The sequence below is a fragment of the Chenopodium quinoa genome, unplaced genomic scaffold, assembly GCF_001683475.1.
Source record: "Chenopodium quinoa cultivar QQ74 unplaced genomic scaffold, ASM168347v1, whole genome shotgun sequence".
Lineage (NCBI taxonomy): Eukaryota > Viridiplantae > Streptophyta > Magnoliopsida > Caryophyllales > Amaranthaceae > Chenopodium > Chenopodium quinoa.
The window spans coordinates 1,658,478-1,684,182 of NW_018744790.1; the positions used below are offsets into that span (position 1 = coordinate 1,658,478).

The following is a 25,705-nucleotide window of genomic DNA, read 5'->3' on the forward strand; positions in this document are numbered from 1 at the left end:
TCATTGGGGTACGTACTTGATCATCATATCTATTATTGCAAATATGTAATTGTATTTCCAAATTGAAATATAAGTTTTTTTTTTCCTCGAGTTTTCGATGTGTTCATGTCAATTATCAATGTATGTAAAAACTTGCTTAAAATGTTTGCATGGTGCACAAAGAAAATGACCTAAGTGGATGATTAAGCACTCATTTTATCATAATCTTAGTAATGGGCAACTTGATATGAGTCGCCATTTCACTTTTAAGAGGATAAGTTGTGATAAGCTAAGCTAGCTAATTTCTTTATTTATTTTTTTTAAATGAAAAGAAAAAAAGAAAAGCAACATCGATGATCTTTATGTAGTAGCAATGCTCATCATAGACCATGATGAAAAGTATACTATATAAAGTTATATTAATTGCTTATTAGTTGGATTTCTTACATACGTGTAGTGCTTAAATATCTATCTTAATAATAATAAGCATAATAATTTTGTATTTGTTTGTAATTAACTTATGGAGGATTAGCTCAAAATTATTGGACTAGTGCGTTATAATAGTGGTTTGACCCCTCTTTGACACGTTTAACTCTTTTTATATTAGGGTAATAATACAATAGCTTCACCTATTGTGTGGGAGTTATATAGTAATAATACTACATGAGAGAATTCACGGGTTCAACAGGTTAGAGTAGAAAGATATGTATCAATATATGTAGCTTACCTTATCTTGGCTTTTAAAGGTGGAAAATAAGTCGTTTAATTTGGACTATGTTTATATGAATATAATACTCGTATTATGTGTGCATCATGTTTTAGTGCGTGATGAGTTATCTTGTTGATTCATATCAATTTAGCACGGAGTAGTAAATAATTTGTGAAAAATTATAGTAACTCAACACAACGATTTAATCGGTTATAATCAAACACTGATAGAGTTAATCTTAATGTTGGTTAATCGGATATTCTAATTTCAGCCTTTCAAGCATAATTCAAGTTTGGATCAAATAAATCAGTTTTGCATTGGATAGTCTAGATGTATGGCCGACCATAACTATTTAACTATTTTAGTTACAAGGTCTACTATTTTTTGACAAGGTCTACTATTACAAAGTGTTACTTCTGTCAAATGTATACGAAGTATTATAACTTTAATCATAACATTCTAACTCATCTACATTTAATGTTTAATGAAAAAGTTGTCAAACAAAACCTTTTAAAAAGTTAATATTGGATGTATCTACAAATTATTTTTCTCAAGTTAACACCACCACCCTTTTACCTGCCCTTTTACCCTTTTTAACAAATTATTCGAATAAAATAAATGTTTTCTACCCTTTGAATTATTCGTCCTCCTTGGCTCCTTGTTCACCTATAAAATGTAATTTTCTACAATAAAATAATAAAAGGTGAATCAACTTTAATGCAATTGCCACCAATATTACCTGAAATCAACAATTTCTTGCCATAATATAAAAAATAATAATAATAATAATAATAATAATAATAATAATAATAATAATAATAACAATAACAATAACGAAGAACCTTAAATCTTAAAAATAATATATATATATATATATATATATATATATATATATAGATATATATTGTATATAATAGTAAAAAAAAACCGGCCTAGAATGTTGGATGTTTCTACATCGGTTGTTTAAAATATGGCTACCATTTTATTTTAATGATAAACAATATGAGCGATCTATTTTTTCACACTATAAAATTGACACAATTAATATTCTAAAATCAACAATGCAAATATAATTTTTGAAAATTTTAATCCAACATAAAATATACTTATTTTTTCGAAAAAAATCATAAAATAAGAATAAAAATTACATAAGTGAAACTAAAATTTTAATAAATATAAAAAAATGTTGACAATAATATTTTTATACCAAAAATAAAGTAATATAATTAATTACTTGAAGAAAAATACGTCAATTATGAACTATATAATTATTAAAACACTATAGTAGTCATATTTCAAATGAGAACTATAAAATTTTCATAAAAGGATAATTCAATAATTTTTTAAAAGTTGCATTTGTGCACCAAGTATATAATTTATAATTTCCATTTCTCGACCAATGATGTGATAGGGCTTCATTGAAATTTGAGAAAAGTTACCCCTAAAATAAATAAAAGTTATCCTAATATGCATAAAAGTAATCCAATACAAATAAAAATTATTAGTAAAGAATCACATTTTAAATGACTAAAAATCAATTATTTGTGATTAAATATAATTAAATTACCATTATAAAACTTTTCTTATTGTCTATTTATATAAAAATTGTATTATGTTAAAAAATTACCTAAAAAAAGGCAAAAAGTTACCCTAAAATTAAGTAAAAGTTACCCTTATACTACTCGATGTACAGTAAAATTAGTATAAACCGGATGTATACAAAAGTTTTTGCACAAAGTTGGACACAATCCGTTACAAGCTGGACAACTGGTATTTGAGACATGTTTATTTTTCTTTTCTTAATTACTATCTTCGTTTCTTGTAAATTTACCCATACATATTGACTTTTTATGCTTGTTGATATAGAACATTGACAATTGATATCTTAAATTTTAAAAAAGTAAAAAAAAAATAGAAATTAAGATGGTAATCAAAGATTATATGATAAAACCAATTTAACTGGATCCCCTATATCCATGATTTTATCTTACATATATACAAAGTACATAAATTACTAGTGTTGGTCAAAATAGAGTTTATTAATAGTTAAAAAAAATATTCCGTAGTAACAATGGGCATTTAATACATACGGGAGGGATGGAATAAAATCGGAATGAATATGGACAATTCAATGTTGATCCCAAGTTTATGGCACATTAAAGTTTATGGTATAAAATAATGACTTAGCTTGGATAAAGTATTTGGTACAAGACCACGAATAGCAATTTAGGATAGCAACAAAATAAATGTAGTACTTCGGACCATAATACAATAAATGGGAGCTAGCTAGCAAACTTTCTAGTCACTAAACACTATGGATAGAAACTCTTATAAAAATTAAGATTCCAACCACCTGAATTTAAGCCAAACATCCTTTGTCCTTTGCTTACCAAAGTTCTTCATATTGATCTCAAAGAAGTAGATTCCTTTTGCTATTCTAGCTAGGGAATCTCTTTCTAAAGAGTGGGAGGAAAAATGATATTGTTTAACTAGACCTTTTTACCAAGGTATTGGACCTAGATAACACTAGAACTACCTGGAAATTCATGACGCCTCATTTATATTTTCTTTTATATCGTGTTGAATCATGTTGATGGTATTGAATAGTACTATTTCTAAAAGTTCTTCTCATTTACATTTAACATGGCTAACGAACTGAATGACTAAATCCCACCAATAACTAATTAATATTGCTCGGGTTTGGATAATCTATCAAATGTTAATTGGTCGTAATTTAACCTTCTCCTTCCAAATTTTGTGGCTTATCCAATTTTGGTCATTAATACTTTGTATCTAACAAATGTCATGCAATTTTTTTTCCTACATCCTCCACCCTAGTTGATTTGTAACGTGTTGGCTTTAACGCCATTTTCATAATACCTTACTAGACATTTATACACTATTAATTCACTATTATTTTACCAATATTTCTTCCCATCTCGTTCGGCTCACATTTTAGTTTTGGGGTGTTTCTCCCTTCTATTTTTTTTCGACTAGAATAAATGAATAATGTGCCCATGTTGATGTATAAGATATGTTTACCAAGAAAAATAACGTTTTGTAGTTATTGAGAAAGTTATTAGTGAGGGAAGATAGTTACCAAGAGGTTACTTTGAATTTGGTTTTAGTGCATAAAATATAGGATTCGAGTTTTAGAATTAAATGTTTCATTTAAGGAAAATGTTATACATAATTTTTAGGGCTACATATAAGCATTAAATTTACACTTGAAAATCGTAAAAAGTTCAAAAATCATAAAAATATAAATACTAATTACACTGATTTACTCGTATTTTTGTCATGAATTCCTAATTTAATTTTATACAATTTCCAAGAGTGTCTTTAATGCTTATAATTCTTAGGGCTATATATAGCATTACCCTTTATTTAATTAAAGACATCATGTGTTTGAAATAAAGCTAGAAAAGTTACTGACTCCAAGATTATTTTATAGATACATTGATCGATTTTTGGCAAACCACTTTTAATACCTTACCTTGACAGTATTTAATTATACGGAGTACTATTCTACCACTATATTCTTTTACTTTATTGATCTTTTTCTTATACGTACTTGCCCACCTTTAAATGTAACTCTCTTTATTCACAATTTTCTTATACCCACTCACTTTTTTCAATAAATCTTTTCAAGAAGTGAGCCGAAAGTAAAAGAACGGATAATAATAATAATAATAATAATAATAATAATAATAATAATAATAATAATAATAATAATATGTCAACGATTTTAGATTAATCTAAATGTATAAATCTAATATATACTCATTTTTTTAAATGTATTTTTGCTAAAAGCTTTTATACTAATACTGATGATGTTCAAATTAAATCAAATAAACAAGATAATAAGCTCATGTTGATGCATAAGATATTTTTGTTTGTATAATTAATTTAGGTTTAGAAATATTCAATCCAATCTATATGCAAAAATTTGCGTAAAGTGGTTGTAGGAGGTTGCGAGGGTGGAATGGTAGTGTTGCACTATCTAGGTCTAAAAGTTCTCTGACTTGAGCATTAGACATTTTCTCGTGTTAGCATTAATCAAACAATAAATTATTCACGAGGTGAGGAACTCTCAATCAATCTCCTCACCATTTTAGTATCTCATCAACTTGGACCGTGTAAAGACCACCAAAAATCCTTAATTATTTGGCAATTTATTTGACAATTGACATCCAAAATGACGCATTTTTTGAATGACTTGTAAAATGCAATTATATAAACGTGTAACAATTTTAAGTGAAAAATCTAAATAAAAATAGAAAATCATTAAAAATAAATAAACAAATAAACAAAAAAACTATGCATGTATACATATTGCGTGGCAAAAGTAATGTAAAAATAATGCCAATGATAAGCATGTATGGAATTGCTTTATTGATTTTCCAAGCAATCTCTTATTTGTGTGAAGGATGTTTAAATAAATCATATGAGTGGAGCTCATTGGGTGATGAATCCCTATCCAAGGAGTAAACCCACTTTGAACATTCAATTTTTCATTTTTGTATCATTTTTGATTTGCTAACCCTTCAATATCAAATCAATTCAATTTTTATTTAATTTTATTCTTCAAAATAAAAAAAAAAATATTTAATCTTAGAGGTAGGTTAAGTACCATATTTGTTTGATCTTCATCATCTCCTTTATATCTTGTTTCCATCTTTTTGGACCTTGTCATTACTTTTATGTTACATGATAGTGCAACCATATTAAAATCTATGACATAAATCAATTTTGCTTAGCTAATCTCATACGAATTAATTTCATTTTTTTTCTTAAAAAAAATAAAATCATTATTATGCTTTTTGTTACTATAGTACTACATTATTACTATATTTATGCATTTAATCCTATGATAAAAGTTCAACTAGGGACAGTCAACCCCATTTTTACATCATTAAAATGGCATTTTGTCTAAAATAAGATCAATACTTTAAGCCTTTTGACAATCTTTTCATGTTGTAGAGATAATTCAGATAAATATCAATGGTCCACCAATTTATTTCATATAGTATAGTACGATTAGGCAAAGTTATGGCCACTACACCAAAGTTGTGGATGTCCTGTATGCGATCATTTGATGAGGATAAACTTTGAGCTTTGTCGTAAACTTTAGATATATAGATAGATAGATCGATCTTGTATGAGATGATTGTACACGTACCATTATCGTGGCCACGTACCATTATCGTGGCCTTTAATTTTGATGAGAATAGGGATTGTATATATATAGGCCAACGCTTTTCATTGATCTAATGGAATAGCTTAGAGTGACAATTTTTTTTTTTTTTTTTGGAATGACTTCTTGAAATGATATGATTGTATATGGAGAGGTGTAATTCAATGTATTACTATTGTTGTACCAATTGTATATAATTTAAGGATAAGTGAAGGTTTAAGTTCTTATAAAGTTATAACACCATCTATTGCTGTCATTTTGTAGAATATTATCATCGTAATATTTTTTTAATTGTATTTTACCACCTAGTTTTATCGAAAACACTAAAAGCTATCACCACTTTACCCCAACCTCCCCAGATGATGTCATGGTGGGTCCCGATTTTCTCCTTGCTATTCCCTCTTTCTTCTCTTCATTTCAAATTGAGATGATATTGTACCAAAAGACAACAATAGATATTTTAGTGTATTATTTGTAAGATATAAAAAATTCCAAAGTTTCAATCATACAACCAGAGGTAGTATATGTGAAACTGTGAAAGTAGCTTTTGTTCAAGTTGTGTGACTTGTTTCTAATATGAACGCCTATGACTAAGTAACCTGTACCACTTTATACAGGTTACTAGATTGTTCACCTGTACCGCTGTACGATGGCTACTGGCAAATTGAACTCAGAATTATTTTGGCATGCAAAAGATTGATAGTTTCATCATCTTATACTTGTACAACAATAGTGCTCATGCAGATCATATTTGGTATATCAACCCTTTTAGGAATTTTCACCGTAGCTATCAATTTTGAAAAGGGTAAATTCTACTTCCTCCGTCCTTTTTTACTTACCCGCTTTGACTTTTACAAAATTCACCACCCCTCCTTTGACCATCTTTTATGAACGATATGTAAGGAAAAATATATTCATGTTGAATCTTTTTGAATTCGTCTCAATAAGTAATATCATAATATATAACTTTTTATAGTTCTTACTTATGTCAACTTCTCATTCTAGCTACTGGTCTTGGAGTATATATAGGAATTCTGGCTAATATGTCATCTGCTGCTTCCAAGCATTCTTGGATCAACTTCTCAAATAATTCATCTATATATCCTGATGTTCTTGGTCTTACCAATTAACATGGTTCGTAATGTCAACCAATTATGTAACTATTTGGCTCTTATATGTTAGTCCTAGGTTGTCTCAGTGGGTTCACTTCTTCTAGTATTTCACTGTTAGTCGTTCTTTTATAGCCTTATCTTTGCCTTGATTGTAGTTTGATAATTTGATTAATGGGAATCATCTACGACTAGTTGGAGAATTCTGGCTCACAATGATCTTATTCTTCTTTCCTATTCTTAATTACTTGCTAATCAAATGCCATATAACATGAGCAAATCTCGACCTATCAGTCTCACCATGTAGTTTCACATATCGTCTTTTATTAAATTGGGCGTAATTAAAGATATCATTTGTTCATAAATGTCTTAGAGAGAGAGAGAGAGAGAGAGAGAGAGAGAAAAAAAAAAAACCATGTAGAACAACCTTTAAGGCTCAGTGGCATACGCTTTGTGTATAATTTCTTGACAAAACCTGAATAGTAGACGTTCTTTGGTACAAAAAGCTATTATAATTGTTTTATATTACCTTAATTAATAGCAGTACAAAGCAGTTCTTTAAGCTAATAGCAGCACCAAAACAAATCTATTGTATAACTGTATTTTATTAACTTAAAATAATAGCAATACAAAAGCAGTTCTTTTAACAAGCTCACAGAAAACATAAAAGAGTTACATAATCACTAACCTACCCCCTTTTGGTAAAAAGAGCTGTAAGATCAAAGATGTGTAAATTGTTAATTACCGTCGAAAATAAAAATTCTGCTCCAAAATTAGGAAGAACTGCATTTTCTTCAGTCCCGTTCTGCGACCTCTACAACAAGGAGCTCAAACTAAAAAGCAAAGCTTGAATGAGCCAATGCGTAATCTCATTTAACGAGTCGCCTTAAGTTTTAGGTCTGCATGCCTGCCAGTATTTTGGCATCTTGGATAAGACCTGAACAAGCTTGATGATTGGTCGCAGTTGAATTTTGACACGAATTGTTATTCTGTTAAACTCAACTAGTAATGTACATGATGTCCTCCTTTGTTATGGGTGTATCGTTGTCACCCTTTTTCACATTTCGCTTTTGCATTTGGTCTGGTTGGCCTCGCTAAAATGAAACAGAGAAAAAATCTCAGAATCTTATCAAGTAAATAACATGGTTTATCAGAAAAATGATATCATTCCATAAGAAAGCAACACTCATTGTATGCCCCCTAATGCATCGGCTAGGACAAACAAAGATAAATTGGTAATCGACCCTGTGTTATTTTGGTGCTACACAAGCATGTAGGGAAAAGGCTGCAAGAAAAATTTCAAAACCAGGTCTCTGATATAACTTCCTAGAGACTGCGCCAATAAATCGAGAGGGCAAGTATTCTATATGGCTATTTGGCTACATTTACAACTCCTAAGTTTATTGTTTGATGAAGTATGTAAGCGGGTATAGTATATCTGGGTTTTCATAAAGATGAAAGGAGTTTAGTACACGTGTACTCTTAACAAAATGAAGATTCTTAATGTAAATTTATCTAAGAGCTATTTCATAGTCTGCTGAATAAACACGGTATTGTTACCTTTCTCAGCACAAAAGCCAGATATAAGTAAGCTACTTCCCACTCATCCGGTGACAACGTACCTGAAATTAGAAAGCAGGAGGGAACAATAATTTAGAAGTGAACCAAAAAATAGATCCTTTAGTAACCAAATTTGTGCATAAGATTGGAGATTACTGAGAGCCTTGAGAGGCAGAAAACAAGTCATTACAAATCCAACGTGCATTGCTTTTTTTCTTTATTGCAGACTTACAAGTTACAAAAACTACGGAGAGGGCAGGAAGAAATATCACCACCAAAGTATGGAACTCACTCTTATCATGGGTATCACCCAAAGCACCCAGCCTCCTCATAAGATCAACAAATTCTGGCTTCTTCAAATATTCTTCGACAAATTGATGATTGTTTTTGGCAAAGACTAGTTCAAAGTCATACTGCAAATAGAGACAGTATCATCAATGAAACTAGACAATATATATAAATTTTGCAAGATCAAGCTTTTTGAAATATATTTTTTTAAAGCTATTTAAAAAAAAAAAAAAAAAAAAAAAAAAAAAAAAAAAAAAAAGGTAAACGATACGGGCAAATTAAAAAAGTTGGTGAAAGATCAAGTTTATATATAATATCAAACTGCTGCAAACCTGCAGTGAATGCACTCTAAATAATAAGGGAGGAAATCAGACATCAAATTACGAGTGTCAACTTTATGTAGACTTTCCTCTATAAACTTCTCTTTCTTCTTTCTCTATAAAATTGGCTCGGTTAATATAGGGCAAGACGAAGTCGTTTGGGATTGTTGTGCTCAAAATCTAATACAAAGAATTAATTAATTCTACATAGAACGACACACAAGATTAGGTTCACACTTCTCCCCTTCTCGCTTTAAATCAACACAACTAGCCTTTCTTCATTCACAACTTTTTCTTTCATTCGGAAATAAAATTCCCAAATTTTTGTTATCTACATTTTTTTTCTTCATTTTTCTAAATGTACATCTAATTAAAGCAACATAACTCTATACAACCTTCTTACAAATCACAAACTCCACCATAGTAAGATTATTCCACAAAACCAATGAAAAGGGTCAGCAAGGTTAACTTTGAGAATTTTGCCAAAAAAAAAATTAAAAAAAAAAAAAGATTAATCCGATGCTCTAACTACCTAAAGGAATCTTCATCCCCCCCACCCCCCAGGTACAACAATAGGCAGTTTTATCCTTCTTTGTTAACCAACTGAGGAAACTTCTACAACATAAATTCCCCTAACAAAACCATTCCTTCCAAAGAAAGTACATCAGGTTCACACACCTACTTTGTACTATTTACCCTTCATAAACGTTTTTGTTGGATATAGTTGCATTTGTTGAATGATGACACTCGTATCAATAGTTGCAGCATGAATCATTTGGTAAAACATATACTTTATAATTCACCCAAGTGACCCTTGATCCCTTCTTGCACACCAGGTATGGTGCTAAAGAATACCTTGATAACATAGCATAAGGTGGGTTAGAAAAAAGAGGTAATTGAACTCCTCTTCAAGTCAAGTACATTCAATAGCGAGAATCCTCTAAAGATCACCCGCATAACAACATTGTATGGTCACTCTCGAACTAGTGGGTAAACCAAAAGCTGCGTTAAGCTCGGCCGAAATCCAAGTGTAGTGCACCGTTTTTCGGCTATTTAATGATGACCATGCTTGGACTTTGGTCAAGCTTGATGCGACGCTTGTTCTTCCCATTGGTTGTTCAAGAGCCAAACACATTGGGATCCAGATGATCTTTTGAGGACTCTCACTAATAGATATACATATGAGCTAAAGTGGAGTTCAATCATCTCTATTCTCCACCAAGACTTGCGCTATTTTCTAGGGCTATTTACCAACACCATATATAATTGACAAGAATGGAGCAAGGTCCACAGGATTGAATTATATATGCTCCACCACATGATTCAATCGATACGGGTGCCTCATTCAAATAGCCAACAGAAACATTAATGAAGTAAAATTAGTGCATAGTGAGCTCATGACCAAACATCACTTTCTTTAGGTTATGTAGAAAAATTTAAGATGGTAGTTTGGTGGGGGATTTGATGTCATAGATGTTCCCAGTCTTCCCACCTACTGGTTTTCAAAGAAAGATGACGCTGCCCTTAAGTATACCAAGGGGATAAGGATATATTACCATTGTTGAGAAAATGTCCTTAAAAAATAAGAATAAGTAGTCTATTCATTGTTTGTCAACAAGGGTCCAAGTCCTTGCTCCCAAACCATCCATTCCATCTCATCGCTCTGAGGATACTAGTTTATCTTCTACTCCAATAGAGAAATTTATCACAAATCTTTAAACTTCAATTAATGGGATAAAAAAATGAGTAAAAGGAGACCCAGGAGAAATTAGCCTCCATAACTACAACTTTTTGCAAATATTAGCACCCAGATGCATTCTAAGGTTTCTCAAGCATTCTTTCTTCTCCTCTCAGGTTTTTACCTTCATTTTTTAATATGCTTTATTTTGAATTGTACACATTGTATTAACTTTATTAAGTATGAGAGAAGGTACATGAGTGCACATTATTTTCTTTCTTTTTATTTTAGTTTGTATTAGGATAAGTTTTCCAATTATAATTACTTGATACATGGGTGCTTTTGGCAAATAAATATGTATTTCAAACACTTATTTTAACTTGTAGTACTAAGTGACTTAGAATTGTTCTATCCATTCCAAGTTTTGACTTTTAGCACCAATTTTTGTTAATATATGAAAGTAAATGTTAGTATATACGATGATTGATCCATCTAATATATTTTTCAAATATTCCGCATTTTTAATGTCTACAAACATATAGTTAAAATATATTATTAGTCAAACTCATGCAGCATATTTTGACTCGATATGCTTGCTTACGCATGAATTTGACTAATAATACATTTTAACTATAAATGTGTAATATTTGAAAAATATATTAAACTATCTCCCAAACTTCCTTTCTCAAGGTTCCAACAACATAATCAGAAGGCGATAGATCAAACATCTTTTTGTACTGATTATTAGACATTTTTTCAATATATTAGATGGATTTTTTTAATATATTAGATGGATTTTTCAAATATATTAGATAGAACAAACGTCACTTTGTACTGAATATATTAGATAGTTAAATATTTTTTACCTATATTTAGGATTTTAGGGTCAAATGAGAAATTCCTTAAAATGAGAAAGATAAGAAGGATTTTATGTGCATACTTTTGTACTGAATATGCATATTTTTTTGAACTAAATGTGCCAAAAAAAAAAAAAAAAAAAAAAAAAAAAAAAAAAAAAAAACCAAATTTGATATGCATAAATTTTGAATATAATGTAGACATTTTCTGATTTTCCTGAAAATTCAAAATTTTTATTAGTTCACAAAATCAATTTTGCACATCTAGTGAAAAAAAATTCACATTTAGTGGTTTTTTTTTGCACATTTTATCCTTCTCATTTAAAGAATCTTATCATTGGATCCCATTAGCAGCATTCATAGAGGTTAATTAATCATAAACGTTATCATTAACAGCATTCATAGAGGTTAATTACAAATTAAAACATAAGATTTGTAAATGCCATATAAAAAGACAGCATTAATGACATAAAGAAGGCGATCAAACTAAAGTAACTGCAGTCATGGTGACTCAAATGTTAAATGCCATATAAAAAGACAACATTAATGAAGGAATCTTTCACGCATAAAATAAAGGAGAAAAATTGAGATCATCAATATCACGGAGTATCATTGATGTTTAGAAAAGATTTTAATATCTATTATACAATTTTAGAGTTCTTTCCCCTACTTTTATCCACAACACTACAAATCTACAATCCTCAAAATATATGCACTTATTTTTTATTTTATTTTTGAATAACTTTCTACTCTTTTTGTGGTTTTTTTTTTAAAAAAAATCATAACTTCCACTTCTATATATTTAAAAAAAAAAAAAAAAAAAAAAAAAAAACACCAATTACTTTTTTTAAAAACCACCCATAACTACCAATTACTGTTATTCAAAGACTATTTTTTCATTTCAAGATATATATATACTCCGTGCTTTAGCTCGGGTACGTTCTAGTTCAGATAAATTGAGAGTGAAAAAAGGTTTAAGGCATAAGTATCGATGACATGAGACTAAACGAATAACATTTCCCCTCCATGTGTTTATTACCTATTTGGAGCTTATCCTCCATGCTAATAAGTTTTCTTTCTACAAGTAACAACACATTTTTTACACCTTTGTTTTATCAACATGAGAGGTTAGTAAGCAAATCTACCCATAATAGACTGTAAATTGCTTGCTATAAGACTAACATTTCTGCATTTTTCTGAACTGAAATGATGGCTAGGAGACACCAGTGTTTGAAAAAGCGCCTAGGCGCAAGGCGAAATGGGGTAAGGGCTCAACTTGGTCTGGCGAGGCGTTTTTAGTTAGGCGCATGAGGCGCACCCGAGGCGCAAGTGAGGCGCACCTGGAGAAATTTCTGCCAATTTTTTTAACTGCTTGTACAGTGCGCCTCTGAGGCGCAGTTAGGCACTGCATGACCCTTCTCGCTTCAGCGCATCTTGAGTTTTTTTATACATTGGGAGACACAAATAATATGCTGATCGAAGAATGCCAGAAAGTAATCCATACCTCTTCAGCCAGTGCCTTGAAGACATGGAAAGGGACAACCCATTCAGGACAATCAACAGCATCCTATCAACAGAAATTAGACATTGATAAGACACAATGCTAAGAAAAGGAAAGAGTAATAATTATGGTCGCAATCCTCAAAGTGAAAACCCAAATCTGAAAAAAAGCACTTCCAATTCTTGACTTACAAAGTACTGTATAAACAATTACATCATTTCTATATGGGGATATCTGGATGGATTAGAAGAAATGACCAATAAAAGCTGTTAGGTCAAAGATAGGAATATAGGATTCCCAACAAACACTAAAAGGATGGATACTTGCAGCACGCAGTCATGTAAAATGCTCTAATTTTGGTCAGATAGGGCCACCTATCTCTGGTGGATAGTATTACTTAGGAAATGGTGAACTAAATGCATAATAATTTGGAACCAATCACAAATTACAGCCATTTAAACTTTGTATTTTACAAATTGCAGCTATTTAAAAATAATTGCAAATTGCAGCCCAAAAGTACTAATAACTTGTTAATTGCCACCCAAATTAATTATTTCATCGATTTGTGTGCTGAAAAATGTTCCGTAAAGGTTTTAGGGGTCGTTTTAGCTCTTTAGGATACGAATTGAGCTCGGAATTGGCAAGAAAATAGCATAAGTGCCTCGTTTTGCATATCAAAAACTGATTTAATTTGTGTGCAGCTATTTTTTGCTGTGAAAATGAGGCACTTCTGTTAATTTTTTTGCCAATTTCGAGCTTAATTTGAGCACTTAAAAATTAAAATGACCCCTAAAACCTTGACATGATTTATTTCCGCACGCAAATCGGTGAAAAACTTGGATTGGGTGGCAGTATACAATTTATTAGTGCTTTTGGACTGCAATTTGCAAAAAAAATTTAATGGCTAAAAATTGCAAAATACAAACTTTAAATGGGTGCAATTGACAAATTTTCCTAATAATTATGGTAGATATTTATGGTGAATTGTCTGAACAAATTACGTAAGCAATGATAAAAGAAAAACTTTGACAAACACATACCTCTAAGTGAAACTTGTATCGGATACCAAAAGGATTGGATGCTTTAAATTTCTGAAGCCAAAAACAGTAATTAGTCATGGGAGGAGCAATTTTCAGCAACCAGAGAAATAAAAAATAATAAAAAAAAAACCAGATGGATGTTAATATAAAAGCAAGAAACAGTTACCTTATCAGCATAATCCTCATCAAATCGTATCCAGTAGACACTGTTTCCAAATTTTAAACCTTCCGCTGCATGTTATTCAAGAAGAATTAGGATTAATTTAAGCAAAGTCTAATCATCCCACGATAATACAACTCTTCAACCCTTCTTTCAGGTGTACACTATTATTCTTTAAAGTTTCCAATCAATTTATCACAGGCAAACCTGTAAAAATTACACGTTACATTAAAATTTGCTTCCATTTCGGCACAAGACTTTCAACCAAAATGGCATAAAGGAGGGCTTTAGATATGGTAAAATAGTAAAAATCAATTTAAGATATATCATATATATGATCGATTGTTAAACCCAGATGTATCGTGACCTAATGAAAATTGCTGAATTTGAGAAATGCAAAGACGTCACAATATCAAGCATAGATCTTAAGAGAGAGCAGCTACTATCACCCTATTCAACTAAGTCTCTGTCAATCATAAAGATAAAGACCTCAACAAGAATGTTCAGAAATTCAATGACAGTAATTAGATTATTCATACCAACACTCAAAACTGTGTAGACTTGAAACCTACAAGTATTCTATTAGGATGTGAGGGAACAAAGGAAAGACACTAACAGCTAGGTGAAGATGGATTAAAAGCATGCATCTTACATAGAGTTTGTGTGAGGAGAAGATATTTTCTAGTCTGTAATTACCATCAATTTGGCTACCTATATAAAATTACTTTGTGGTTGATGGATTAAAAATAGGAAGTGTTTTTCATCCCATGTTCCATTTCCTAAAAGATTTTTAAAAAAAAAAAAAGTTTAAATGATCATAGGAAGTAAAACAAGGACTAAGTAAGAAACATACTCCATTTTGTGGGGAGTAGAACTTCTTATAATTTTGTCAATTAAACAACTCTATAGTTTTTCAGTTCTCATGAACTTCCACTACCAATAATTTTGTCAATTAGATAAAAACTAATTAGAGCAATTATTTTAAAAAGGAAGAAAAGGAAAGATAACCTCATCATCAGCAAGAAAAATTGCTTAATCATACCATCAACTTCTTTCAAAACAATAGTACCATGATCAGAATCAGACTACTAGCTAGTCCGTGTTAGCATATACAACTATATGTTAAGGCAAAGCAAGAATTATGTGAACTAAAGGTTTACGGGTTTTAGACCATAATTAAAAGGCACTAGGAGCTTCTTTGAGTACGATATTCAGCATGAGAGAACCTAAAAATCACTGTATAAATTTTTTTATCTTATCTGGGAATGAAGGATATCTTTGTATACAATATTCAGTGTAAAAATGCCAAAAGTTTGAAAAACAGTACATCTGCTTGGACTTTCACTACATTTCATGTACATTGTACAAAAAGTCACAAACAAGAGCGTTTATAAAATAATAGAAGAAACCTTCTCTGTACTTCTTGACAATAACATTGGCATCAGGCATTGTTCCAATCAAGATGCCACCAGGTCGAAGCAATGCTGAAACGTTAGCCAAAGCTCGCCGTGCACGTGCCTCAGTAGACCATGAATAGTGCAAGGCAAACTGCAAATATCAAAGAATTGTGGGAAAAAAAAAAAAAAACAAGTATTCAATTTAACAATACAGAAGGATTGCACCATTGTACACTAAAATAATTAAAATTTATGAGAGAAACAAGGACCAGCCTCTAAATCTAAGATCAGAGAAATTGTATTCACTGTCAACGTTTTCATCCCTAATGAAGCTGAGACTAGGTCCAAAGTCCCCACACGGTTGAAAATTTTGTTGTTTATTAAAATATGAAAGGTAATCTCGCCTAGCAGGTCCCTTCAATGATGTTAGGCTAACTTATGTAATTAACAAAGAACTTCTAGGGCTTATGGAGTCTAAATTTGACAAGGTAGGATAAAAAGACAAAAAGTAACCTGGCAACTGCAAAGGTCAAAGGGGCCATCCTCTGCCAATGCTCTGTCCAGTCGAACCTGAAATAATCAGAAAATACTGAGAATCATAACAAGTATTTCTATGTCCCAAAAACTCAGTAGTTAATGATATTATTAGCTGTTAAAAGGCGCATTATTATTCATACATGACTTATAAAGTAACAAATCTTCACAATTAACTGATATCCAGTCGAAACTACCTCAAAGCAATCTCCACATAAGAGGCGGGCTGGGAATTTAAACTTTTTGCGACGCTGATTCTGATCTGCATCGCCATTATACCGCGTACGACAATCTTCTATCTGCACAGTTTCTAATTTTAAACTAGATTGCAATACAGTGAAAAAGATCTATAGCATTAAGTGCTTGTCTGACTAATTTGTCATAGATACTTATATCACTGAAGCAGCAATAAAACAAATGAGCTACTAATTACTACAAGTAAGATTTTATGCCATACCGAGCCTTCAGCAATATCAATTCCAACATAATATCCAATCTTTGCCTTGTCCCATTTTATAAGATCCCCACCCTAATACATGGTGAGATAGAGAAACAATCAGTACATTGTTGTACAATCACATCATCAAACAATAACTACTAACCAGATTAAACCTAATTCACCTTTCCACATGCAAGATCAAGAACAGCATTCCCAGGACGAGCATAAAGCTGAATTAATACACTTTTAATCTGCAAAAGCAAAACAAATGTGAGGAATTTCCATCACAAAGTCCTAAAGAAAATCTCATATAAAATTCACAAAGTATACCCAATTGTTAAGTTTCTTCAAATGGATAATAGGACTTGCTTCTCGTTCTTCCAATGTCTGGTTTGTTCTTGCACTGTAATGATCAGCTACTTTCCGAGCAAAAATTTTTGTACTCTCATCCTCCAGGAATACCCCATCTCCTAAATTGCCATTAACAACATATTATTCAATGATCCAATATACAAAGCTTTACTCTAAATATAATTACACCCTTCCAACCAGTGTTTTTTATGGTGTAGAGAGAGCTACAAACGGAAAATGATTTAGACGAGATTTGATTCCGGTCTACCTACCCCAAGACTTTAACCAACTAAACTAGCTGACACCCACACGAGGGTATTAAATTACACCTGAGTGTAGGATTGAATTTACCAGCAAAAGACAAACCTTTCTTTTGAAGCAAAGAACTACAATTACAATGTCCACCATTTTAATGATGCCCAGAAAATTACATTGATTTTAAGATAAAAATTGCCACTAATAAGCGAACCCGAAAACAAATACTTCGTATATTACAATTCTAATTTACACAAGTTTTAGTATGATATTCTCAACACTTTCTTAACTGAAGTACAGCTGAGAAAACAGTCAATCAGTTGTAAAATAAGAAAATAAAAATCAATGAAAATATTACAAAAACCTAAATTAATTCATCAAATAAACAAGATCATAAATTTGTGACAAAAAATACAAGAAAAATACCTTCTGGGTTGGGTTTGGATCGAGATTGAGGAGGACCAGATGGAGAACCTTGATACCCACGTTTCATTGCTTAAAATTACAACAAATTTGAGGTCTTTTATATCAAATTTAATCAAACAAATGTGGGAAAATTGTGGGGAAGAAACTAGATTAACTGAATTGAAGTTGGTGTGAGTAACAGTATAAGTTGAGTGGAGGGAAAGAAGGTTAGAAATTCTCCAAGAATGTCTTTGTGTGAGAGAGAGGGAAGAGAGAGAGGAGGGAAGGAGAAACAGATTTTATGTGTTTAGTACTTTGGTGGAATTATGGAAATGAATCAAATGATAATCACATTAATCACAATTATATCATTAAGTTTAGTAAACAATCTCCCTTAATTGAGAGGAATTATGAAAATAATAATCACACTAATCACAATCATATCAATAAGTTTAGTAAACAATCTCCCTTAATTGAAAGTAATTGTGGAAATAATCATAATATGACAATTATTTGGGGTATCTTTCCAAATTGGAAATTGTTATGATCTAAATACTCCATAACATATTATTTTCGCAAAATTAGTCAACCGCGGCTCTAATGTGAATTTTACATGAGAAAATTGGATTTAGGTATTACGTGTCTTAACAAGAGAACACATTCATTTTATTGAATTCTTATTAAAAATATATTTGGAATTTTGGATGATCAACAACAATTTAACCATTCTAAAACGCAAATTACGAATTATTATGTGATTTTTATTAGTCACAATTAATAAAACATCTTATGTTTCAAAATTTTTTTATCAATATCTTTTTCAGTAAAAATGGAGAAGAGTCAAAGCACCTTCTTGGCATTGTAGTTATGCTTAATACTTGTTTGACACTTAGAAATGCAATTAAGATAATGCCTAAATAATATATTTTAAAATCTTTAAAGTTCGAGACAAAGATTTGTCTCCAAAAAAAAAAAAAAAGGTTGGAGACCATGATAACTATGGGGTTAACAATTTGAAAGGTTTGATAAATGGTCTCAAAAACTACGTATTAAACGAATATTTGTATGTGTAAATATTTAGGGGGTGTTTGGTATCAAATTAGTAAATGTAAGGGAATGGAAACAAATTAGAAGGGGAAAGGGTAATATATAGTGTTACCCTTACTAGTTGTTTGGTATTACTAAGGAAACGTAAATAATTGTAATCAATCCCTTTCCTCTTGTTTGGCATAGATAACTTGGAAACAAATAGTTTTCCTTCTAATTTTTGATGTCTTGGCTAACTTTTGATATACATTATACAATGTAGAGCAACACTAATTACCATAATATACATATATATATTTTTTGAACCGATTACCATAATATATCATATGCTAGATATATAGGCAAAGTCACATAAGTTGTTGACTACAAAAGCATTGAAATTCTAGTATTCTAAAAAAAAAAAAAATAATAATAATAAAAAAAAGCATTTAAAAACCATTAAAACATTAACTCCAATAACAACAACTTAGGACAAAACTTTCTACTTCTTCTTAAGAAGATCAATTGCATATTGTTTCTTCATATTAGTTGGAGCTTGATAGAAGATGCTGAGCTTCATACGTCCAATACCTTTTATTTTTACCTCTACCTCGATTGCTTGCCTCACCCTTAGCTTGACTAGCCTCCATCTGAAAAATTAAAAACAAAAAATAAAAAACCAAAAATCAATTGAAGCTACTACTGACCTAATGCTGATTTTTTTAAAATAAAGACATCATTTAACAATCACCATTGAAAATGTTAACATACAAAAACATAACACCATAAAAAAGGTAGTGGTACAGATGCAATAAAGACTGAAAGGATAACAAGCAGACTAGTAGAGGTTATGAGATGTCAAGACTTAAGAGTAAAATTATCGAGATTATGAGATTAATGAGTTTTTTTTTTCAACAATAGATTTAAAAGGTACATAAATTTAATTAGCACCCAAAGATCCATCAATTGTGTCAAAAGAGGCTTAAGTGCCTAAGATGCATCAGTATTAAAGTGCCTTAGCAAAATTTCCTAGCCTATAACCATGAAGGCAATGAAGCACACTAGTACAAATCAATGAAAACTAGAAAATATAATGTCCAAGACAAAATCCTAATAGTAAATCTAGACCAATGAAGCCTTATGTTTCAATACAAGATCAATGTACACCAAACTTTACAATCAAAACAACATAATAGGATTAACTAATCTTGAATTGAGAATGATGGGATTACAACAATACATAAAAACACACTAATAAAACATTCTTTTAAATGGTATCTTTAACCTCTATATGGAGCAAGAAAACCCTCACAATTCGTATACCCCGCATCAGCCAAATAATAATTACCTTCAAAGTTATTGAAAAAAAATAATTACTTCCAACCAAAACTAATAAAACATATACACTCACAAAAAAGGCCTTCACTTACCTCAAGGTACTCTAAAACCGTTTGGTCTAGAAAGAGCATTTCGAAGTACACGCATATCATGGGCCGAGTCTTCCCAACCAGGAAGAACATAAATAAATTGCATATTAGGTGCACAAACACCCAATACATTCATAGCAATCGTTCCTTTTCTTGTTCTATACTTTGGTCGTTCTTTTGAAGGCACATTTACATTAATGTAAGTCCCATCTAATGCCCCTAAACAATTCTACAAAAATAGGAAAAAATATTACTTACAAACAAGCAAAAATAAGAAAATCCTAGCAAAATTTAGGGGCTTTGAAAATATCAATACCTTGAAGGATTTCCACCTTTCATCTTCACAATCATCCAATATTTGTGTGGGATTGTAAAGTAGTACTTCATGCAACTTGAGAAAAGCCCTTAGACAAAGGTGAAATTGCCGGCTCACGGTTTCTCCACTTCTATAGAAGTAATGTCCAATAGACCTATTCTTCTTATGATGAGCCAACGTGTATAAAAACATGGCTACTATCTCTTGAAGCGACATGTTTTTTGTTCCACTCAAACCCCCAATGTCTCTAAGCATCTCACAAATAATATTGAAAGTTTTTCTATTAACGCGAAGCTCACTCTTGCATTTCACATCACTCTCCTATAAAGCCCTCTCAATACTAACATCCGTAACAATTTTTTGTTTCTTTTCCTATCTTTTATTTGAACCCCCCTTATTGTAACAACGCTAATTATATACCACATCCAATACATCATCAACATAATAATAACCATTGCAATTACTATTTGTATTTGTTTTAGCTTTTCTTCCTTATAGAATGCATAAGTCGAGGCATTGTACAAGAAACACAGAAAATAAATGGCAATTGAACCTGATAAATGGCAAAACAATAGTTATATCAATCTCTAGTTAATCAAATAACAAATATTGTCAACCAAATCATGAGGAGTAAACTACTCAAGAAACAAGCAAAATTAAGCAAAAAACCATGGTCTATATACTCAAAATAGTAGCAGTAACTTTCTCACTGTAATGCATACACATATGGAGCAAAATAAGACATGTATAGCACCAGAAAACCATGGTCTATATACTCAAAATAGTAGCAGCAACTTTCTCATCGTAATGCATACATATGGAGCAAAATAAGACATGTTCAGCACCACCAATAATCTATTACATTCATAACATAGATATAATTACCAAATGAAGAAATTATACAAAACTCCAATGTTTGTTAAATAATTTCAAATGAATTGAAGCTTAAAACAATAACATTCGTAGCTGAAACTTGAAGTAATTATAATAATACAATCAAAAATCAAACAAAAACAACTTTCTAAGATTGCAATTGAACACGGAAGTTATAAATTCATACCAAAAAACGCAAAAATTGATACTACATGAACCCTAGAAATTGAACGAAAACAACTTTCTGAAGTTGCAATTGAACACGCAAGTAATAAATTCATACCAAAAACGCAAAAATTGATACTACATGAACCCTAGAAATTGAATGAGAGAAATGAAGATAGCAAACCTGTGATAATTTCTGAAGATTTGCAGAAGAAAATCGAAAATTTAGGAGTAAGATCTGGAGAATTGCATCTTCCTCGTAGAATCGTCGAAATTTTTTGGGAATTTTCAAAGAATTATCAAGCAAGTGAAGAGGAGAGACAAGAATTTTCTTTATTTTTTGTGTTAGAGGAAGGAAAGGGGATTTGTTTCCTCACCTATTACAGGGGAAACAATTGGGTGGATTGGGTTACCCCTAACTAACGGTTTGTGTTACTTTAGTCCGTAACCAAACACAATGTAACGGAAACGCTAATATGATTCCGTTTCCATCCCTATAAAATCCCTATATCAAACACTCCCTTAGTGTTATGCTATCAACTCCAATTTCTACTCATTGTTACTTGTAGTCGGCTCGTGGCTTGCCTACATGTTAATGAATTTGATGGGAAACTTCCCTAAACACAAAAAAAATTCTTCAATAAAAGCAAAATGAATAAGTTAGGGATGCTTTAGCATTGGAGAAAATACGAGTTTTTCATATTGCCAAATGCCAAGTATCTAATGTCATTTGCTTTGTTAACTATTGGAAGTCATGAATAGGCATTAACGGCTGAAGATTTCCTTCATTGTTGATCAGTTAAATTTTCTCTATTGTTGAAATTTTCTCAAGCTTTATATTCCTCCATTTTCCATGATAAACACCTATCATTTTTAGGTTAACCATTCCCTTTATTTCAATATTTAATCTTAGGTTTTTTGTAATGAATGTTTTGTATAACATTAATCGTGCAAGCTGGTGGTGCGAGAAGGTGAATAATGAGGAAGTAAATGGAATGAAAATGGTGCAGTCACTAAATGTGGATAAGAAGAGGGGGGAGGAACTATGAAGAAGATGAAGGTGGATATATATATAATCAGGATCATGTGAGAACCTAGATCTATAATAGGAACTAGGAACTCATCGTAACCATTGATCACTCTCAATCAGACGGCTCAAGTTTTACCCGCCTTTTTCAATCTCATTAAGGGCATTTTCGTAATTTAGAGCATTGAATGACCTCCGTTCTAATTCGCATACACACTTCATTTTTTATTTCTCTCCTCTTTAGATTCCCTCTCTTCCTCACAGTCCTCTCAAGAGGCGATTATTTTCTACGCTCTTCCATTTCTTCACTCTACAATTTCTTCGCATTTTCTCATCAATTTCTCGCGATAATCTATTAAGGTATGTAAATTTTGGTTTCATTTTGTATTTGCTCAATTTTGAAACTTGTTTTTGCTATTTTTATTGCAAAAATTTGGTTATGCGGTTTTTTATTGTGAAAATTAGGGTTTCTCGTTATTGAATTATGTGTTCGACTTTTATGATTTCGATTGATATATTAGGGATTTTAATATGTTTAATTTGTGTATTTGCAATTTAAATTGTTAAAATTATAATTTTTTTTCACTTATTTATTGGAGAATATGCGATTGCAATTGATTTATACATTATTATGTAATCTACTTTTTTCAACTTAGATGTTAGTACTGGGTTGAAACTGTTGAGATACATACTTTTAAGTAATTTTTCACTAATTAAGCTAATTAGTGGTTCATCATCACAATATTATTTTCGATTGTGGTTCATCCTCTGCATCTTATCTTTACACATTGCTGATCTCTTCGTCAAGTAAGCTATCTGTTTGGTTTTTTGAATTTGATTGATTTTAGAGGTTTTGTTTGATGTTCAAAAACTAGGTTTTAATCAATTTTTTTGTATTTAGTTAGGTTTTCAATTGAATTTGTCTCTGATCATTCTTATTTTTGGTTGAGGTTTTATTAATTTTGATTCTATTGCTGGATAATTGAGTGGTTATATGTCATATTGCAGCTTGTAATAAGCTAAAACTAGATGGAGAGGTTTGGAAATTAGTCAATTTTGTAAAAGTGGATTTGTCACCGCCACTTCTTATGATGCTCAATTCCCGGTATCATTTGTGGAATTTTTTTTATTATTGAAGCTAATAATGATTTGAATGATATATTTTTATTCGTTTTAACCCTTTAATAATTGAATACATTTGGATTTGACAAAGGAAATGCAATGCTGCTGCTAGCCTGCTACAGTTAATTTTGAGTTGAGAGGGAAGCATAGATATGATCTATAATACCGATAGTATTGGTATATGTTAACTTTGTGCAATTGCCATGTAATTATGTTTTTTTTTTATAGCTATTACTGTAGAAATATGCAAAACATGGTCAGCACATTGTGTCATGATTACTATAAAAACAAGACACTGGTTGTAGTTTGACTCAGAGTTTTAGATATTATTGAATGACATGCATACTTGTGGTTTCTCAAGATCCTTGGCCTGCTGTTTAGCATATATCTGTTGAACCATTCTCTGATCGACAAGCAATAAAGATCAAAGCTTTAACCCTAACATGATAGAGAAAAATAATAAGCAACTTAAACATGATAATAGAAAACAATAAATAACATCCTAACATGATAGTAGGAATTAAAATAATATAAGCATGCTTTATAAAAATATAGAGCAATGAAATACTCACTTTGTTGCCTCGTATCTCTTTATATCAAAACAATACACACGTTAGTAAATTCAAGGAAAATATTAAATCAAACAATTAATTTAAATAATTAAAATAGGGATTTGGGACCAAACCCTCAAAAATTATCAACCTTTCACGTCTAGGGCGAAGATAACTTCGAGCTTGGCTAGATGTGTCTAAGTCTCGTGAAGGAGGAATGTTGTATTTGAAAAGGCAAGGCTTAGAAAATAAAGAAAGAAGGAAAGAATAAGTTTCTAGCCTTTAAACAGAAGATAATAGATGATTGTTGATGATTGAAAACGGGAAATAAAGACCCTATTTAAAGAGAAAATAGTCCCGAAACGATAAAAAAAAAGATCGAATTCGATTCGGAGTGCTCCCATCGCGGCGCGAAAGGCTCCATCGCGACGCGATGAGTCGTGTCGTTTTGCGATGGAGAACGATTTATCTAAAATCCATACGGAATCCTTAATCTAATTAAATTAGATTCATTAAAGTTCATACTTATCTTTTAAAATCAGATTTAATCATTTTAAAACACTTTTTTTTTTATTCCAAATTAAACTTATTATTTTTTCTAAATAAAAGTAAAAGTATAATTATTATCATCGGGTTTGGTTTTGGGGAGACTAGATTATTTTAAAATATTAAAGTTAATCCTAATGAATTTAGGAATAACAAATAATGGGCCCTTCACTTAGGGATGTCAGTGGGGCGGGTCAAGTAGGAGACTCGCCCCATCCCCGCCCCAATGGGGCGGGAATGGGTCTCGGTTTGGCGGGTGGTGGGGCGGGGATGGGGATAAAAATCATACCCGCCATGGGTGATGGGGCGGGGGTGGATTTTAAGTTGTACCCGCCCCATCCCCGCCCCACCCGCCCCACTTCGTACCGCCCCATCCCCACCTCATACCCACATATATATATCCTTTAAAGCAAAATTACATACTTTTATTCTATTTATAAAATAATTACATGAAATACAATATTAATTATAATACTTTGTACGCCATTTATATTATAACACAAAAATGTGTATATAATGTTTTATTTTATAATTCGTATTAATTATGTAAGATTGTGTATTTGATATACGGATATTAGGTGGATCTTGGGTGGGGATTAGGCGGGTTTTTGGTGGGGATTAGGTGGTGATGGATATTCAAGTGGGGGGTGGGGCGGGGATGGTTTTGGAGTTGTACCCGGTGGGGCGGGGATGGGGATGAAAATTGGACTCGCCGCGGGGATGGGGATGGGGATGAAAATATTAGGTGAGGATGGGGATGGGAAGGCCAACATCCGCCCCGCCCCGCCCATTGACATCCCTACCTCCACTTGATGATTGGCCGTATATAAAACTCGTTTTGAGCCCAGTTTAGTATTTTTGCCATAACTTCCT

General features: G+C 31.5%; 2 protein-coding genes and 1 long non-coding RNA gene across 5 annotated transcripts; 1 reads left to right on the forward strand and 2 right to left on the reverse strand.

The window, feature by feature from the left end:
• Positions 1-7,583: 7,583 nt before the first annotated feature.
• LOC110703941 (mRNA cap guanine-N7 methyltransferase 1-like) lies at positions 7,584-18,156 on the reverse strand. Of its 2 annotated transcripts, none has more exons than XM_021881741.1 (13): positions 17,801-18,156; positions 17,099-17,238; positions 16,951-17,019; positions 16,787-16,858; positions 16,527-16,628; positions 16,309-16,365; positions 15,808-15,946; positions 14,405-14,469; positions 14,239-14,289; positions 13,202-13,264; positions 8,787-8,967; positions 8,555-8,616; positions 7,584-8,088 (listed from the first exon to the last, which is right to left on the reverse strand). In XM_021881741.1, the coding sequence occupies exons 1-13, from the start codon at positions 17,865-17,867 to the stop codon at positions 7,993-7,995; spliced, it is 1,164 nt and encodes a 387-aa protein (XP_021737433.1). In that variant the 5' UTR covers positions 17,868-18,156; the 3' UTR covers positions 7,584-7,992. The 2 variants fall into 2 exon arrangements, with proteins under 2 accessions (XP_021737433.1, XP_021737434.1); XM_021881742.1 differs by having other exon boundaries at positions 8,847-8,967; positions 17,801-18,137.
• Positions 18,157-18,856: 700 nt separating this feature from the next.
• LOC110703942 lies at positions 18,857-21,575 on the reverse strand. The gene is made up of 3 exons (XM_021881743.1): positions 20,549-21,575; positions 20,236-20,461; positions 18,857-19,455 (listed from the first exon to the last, which is right to left on the reverse strand). The coding sequence occupies exons 1-2, from the start codon at positions 20,801-20,803 to the stop codon at positions 20,237-20,239; spliced, it is 480 nt and encodes a 159-aa protein (XP_021737435.1). The 5' UTR covers positions 20,804-21,575; the 3' UTR covers positions 18,857-19,455; position 20,236.
• A 1,248-nt stretch (positions 21,576-22,823) lies between these two features.
• Positions 22,824-24,095, forward strand: LOC110703943. Of its 2 annotated transcripts, XR_002507824.1 has the most exons (3): positions 22,825-22,973; positions 23,622-23,718; positions 23,827-24,095. It is a non-coding gene; the product is annotated as an uncharacterized LOC110703943 (long non-coding RNA). The 2 variants fall into 2 exon arrangements; XR_002507823.1 differs by having other exon boundaries at positions 22,824-22,973; positions 23,622-24,095.
• Positions 24,096-25,705: the final 1,610 nt, after the last annotated feature.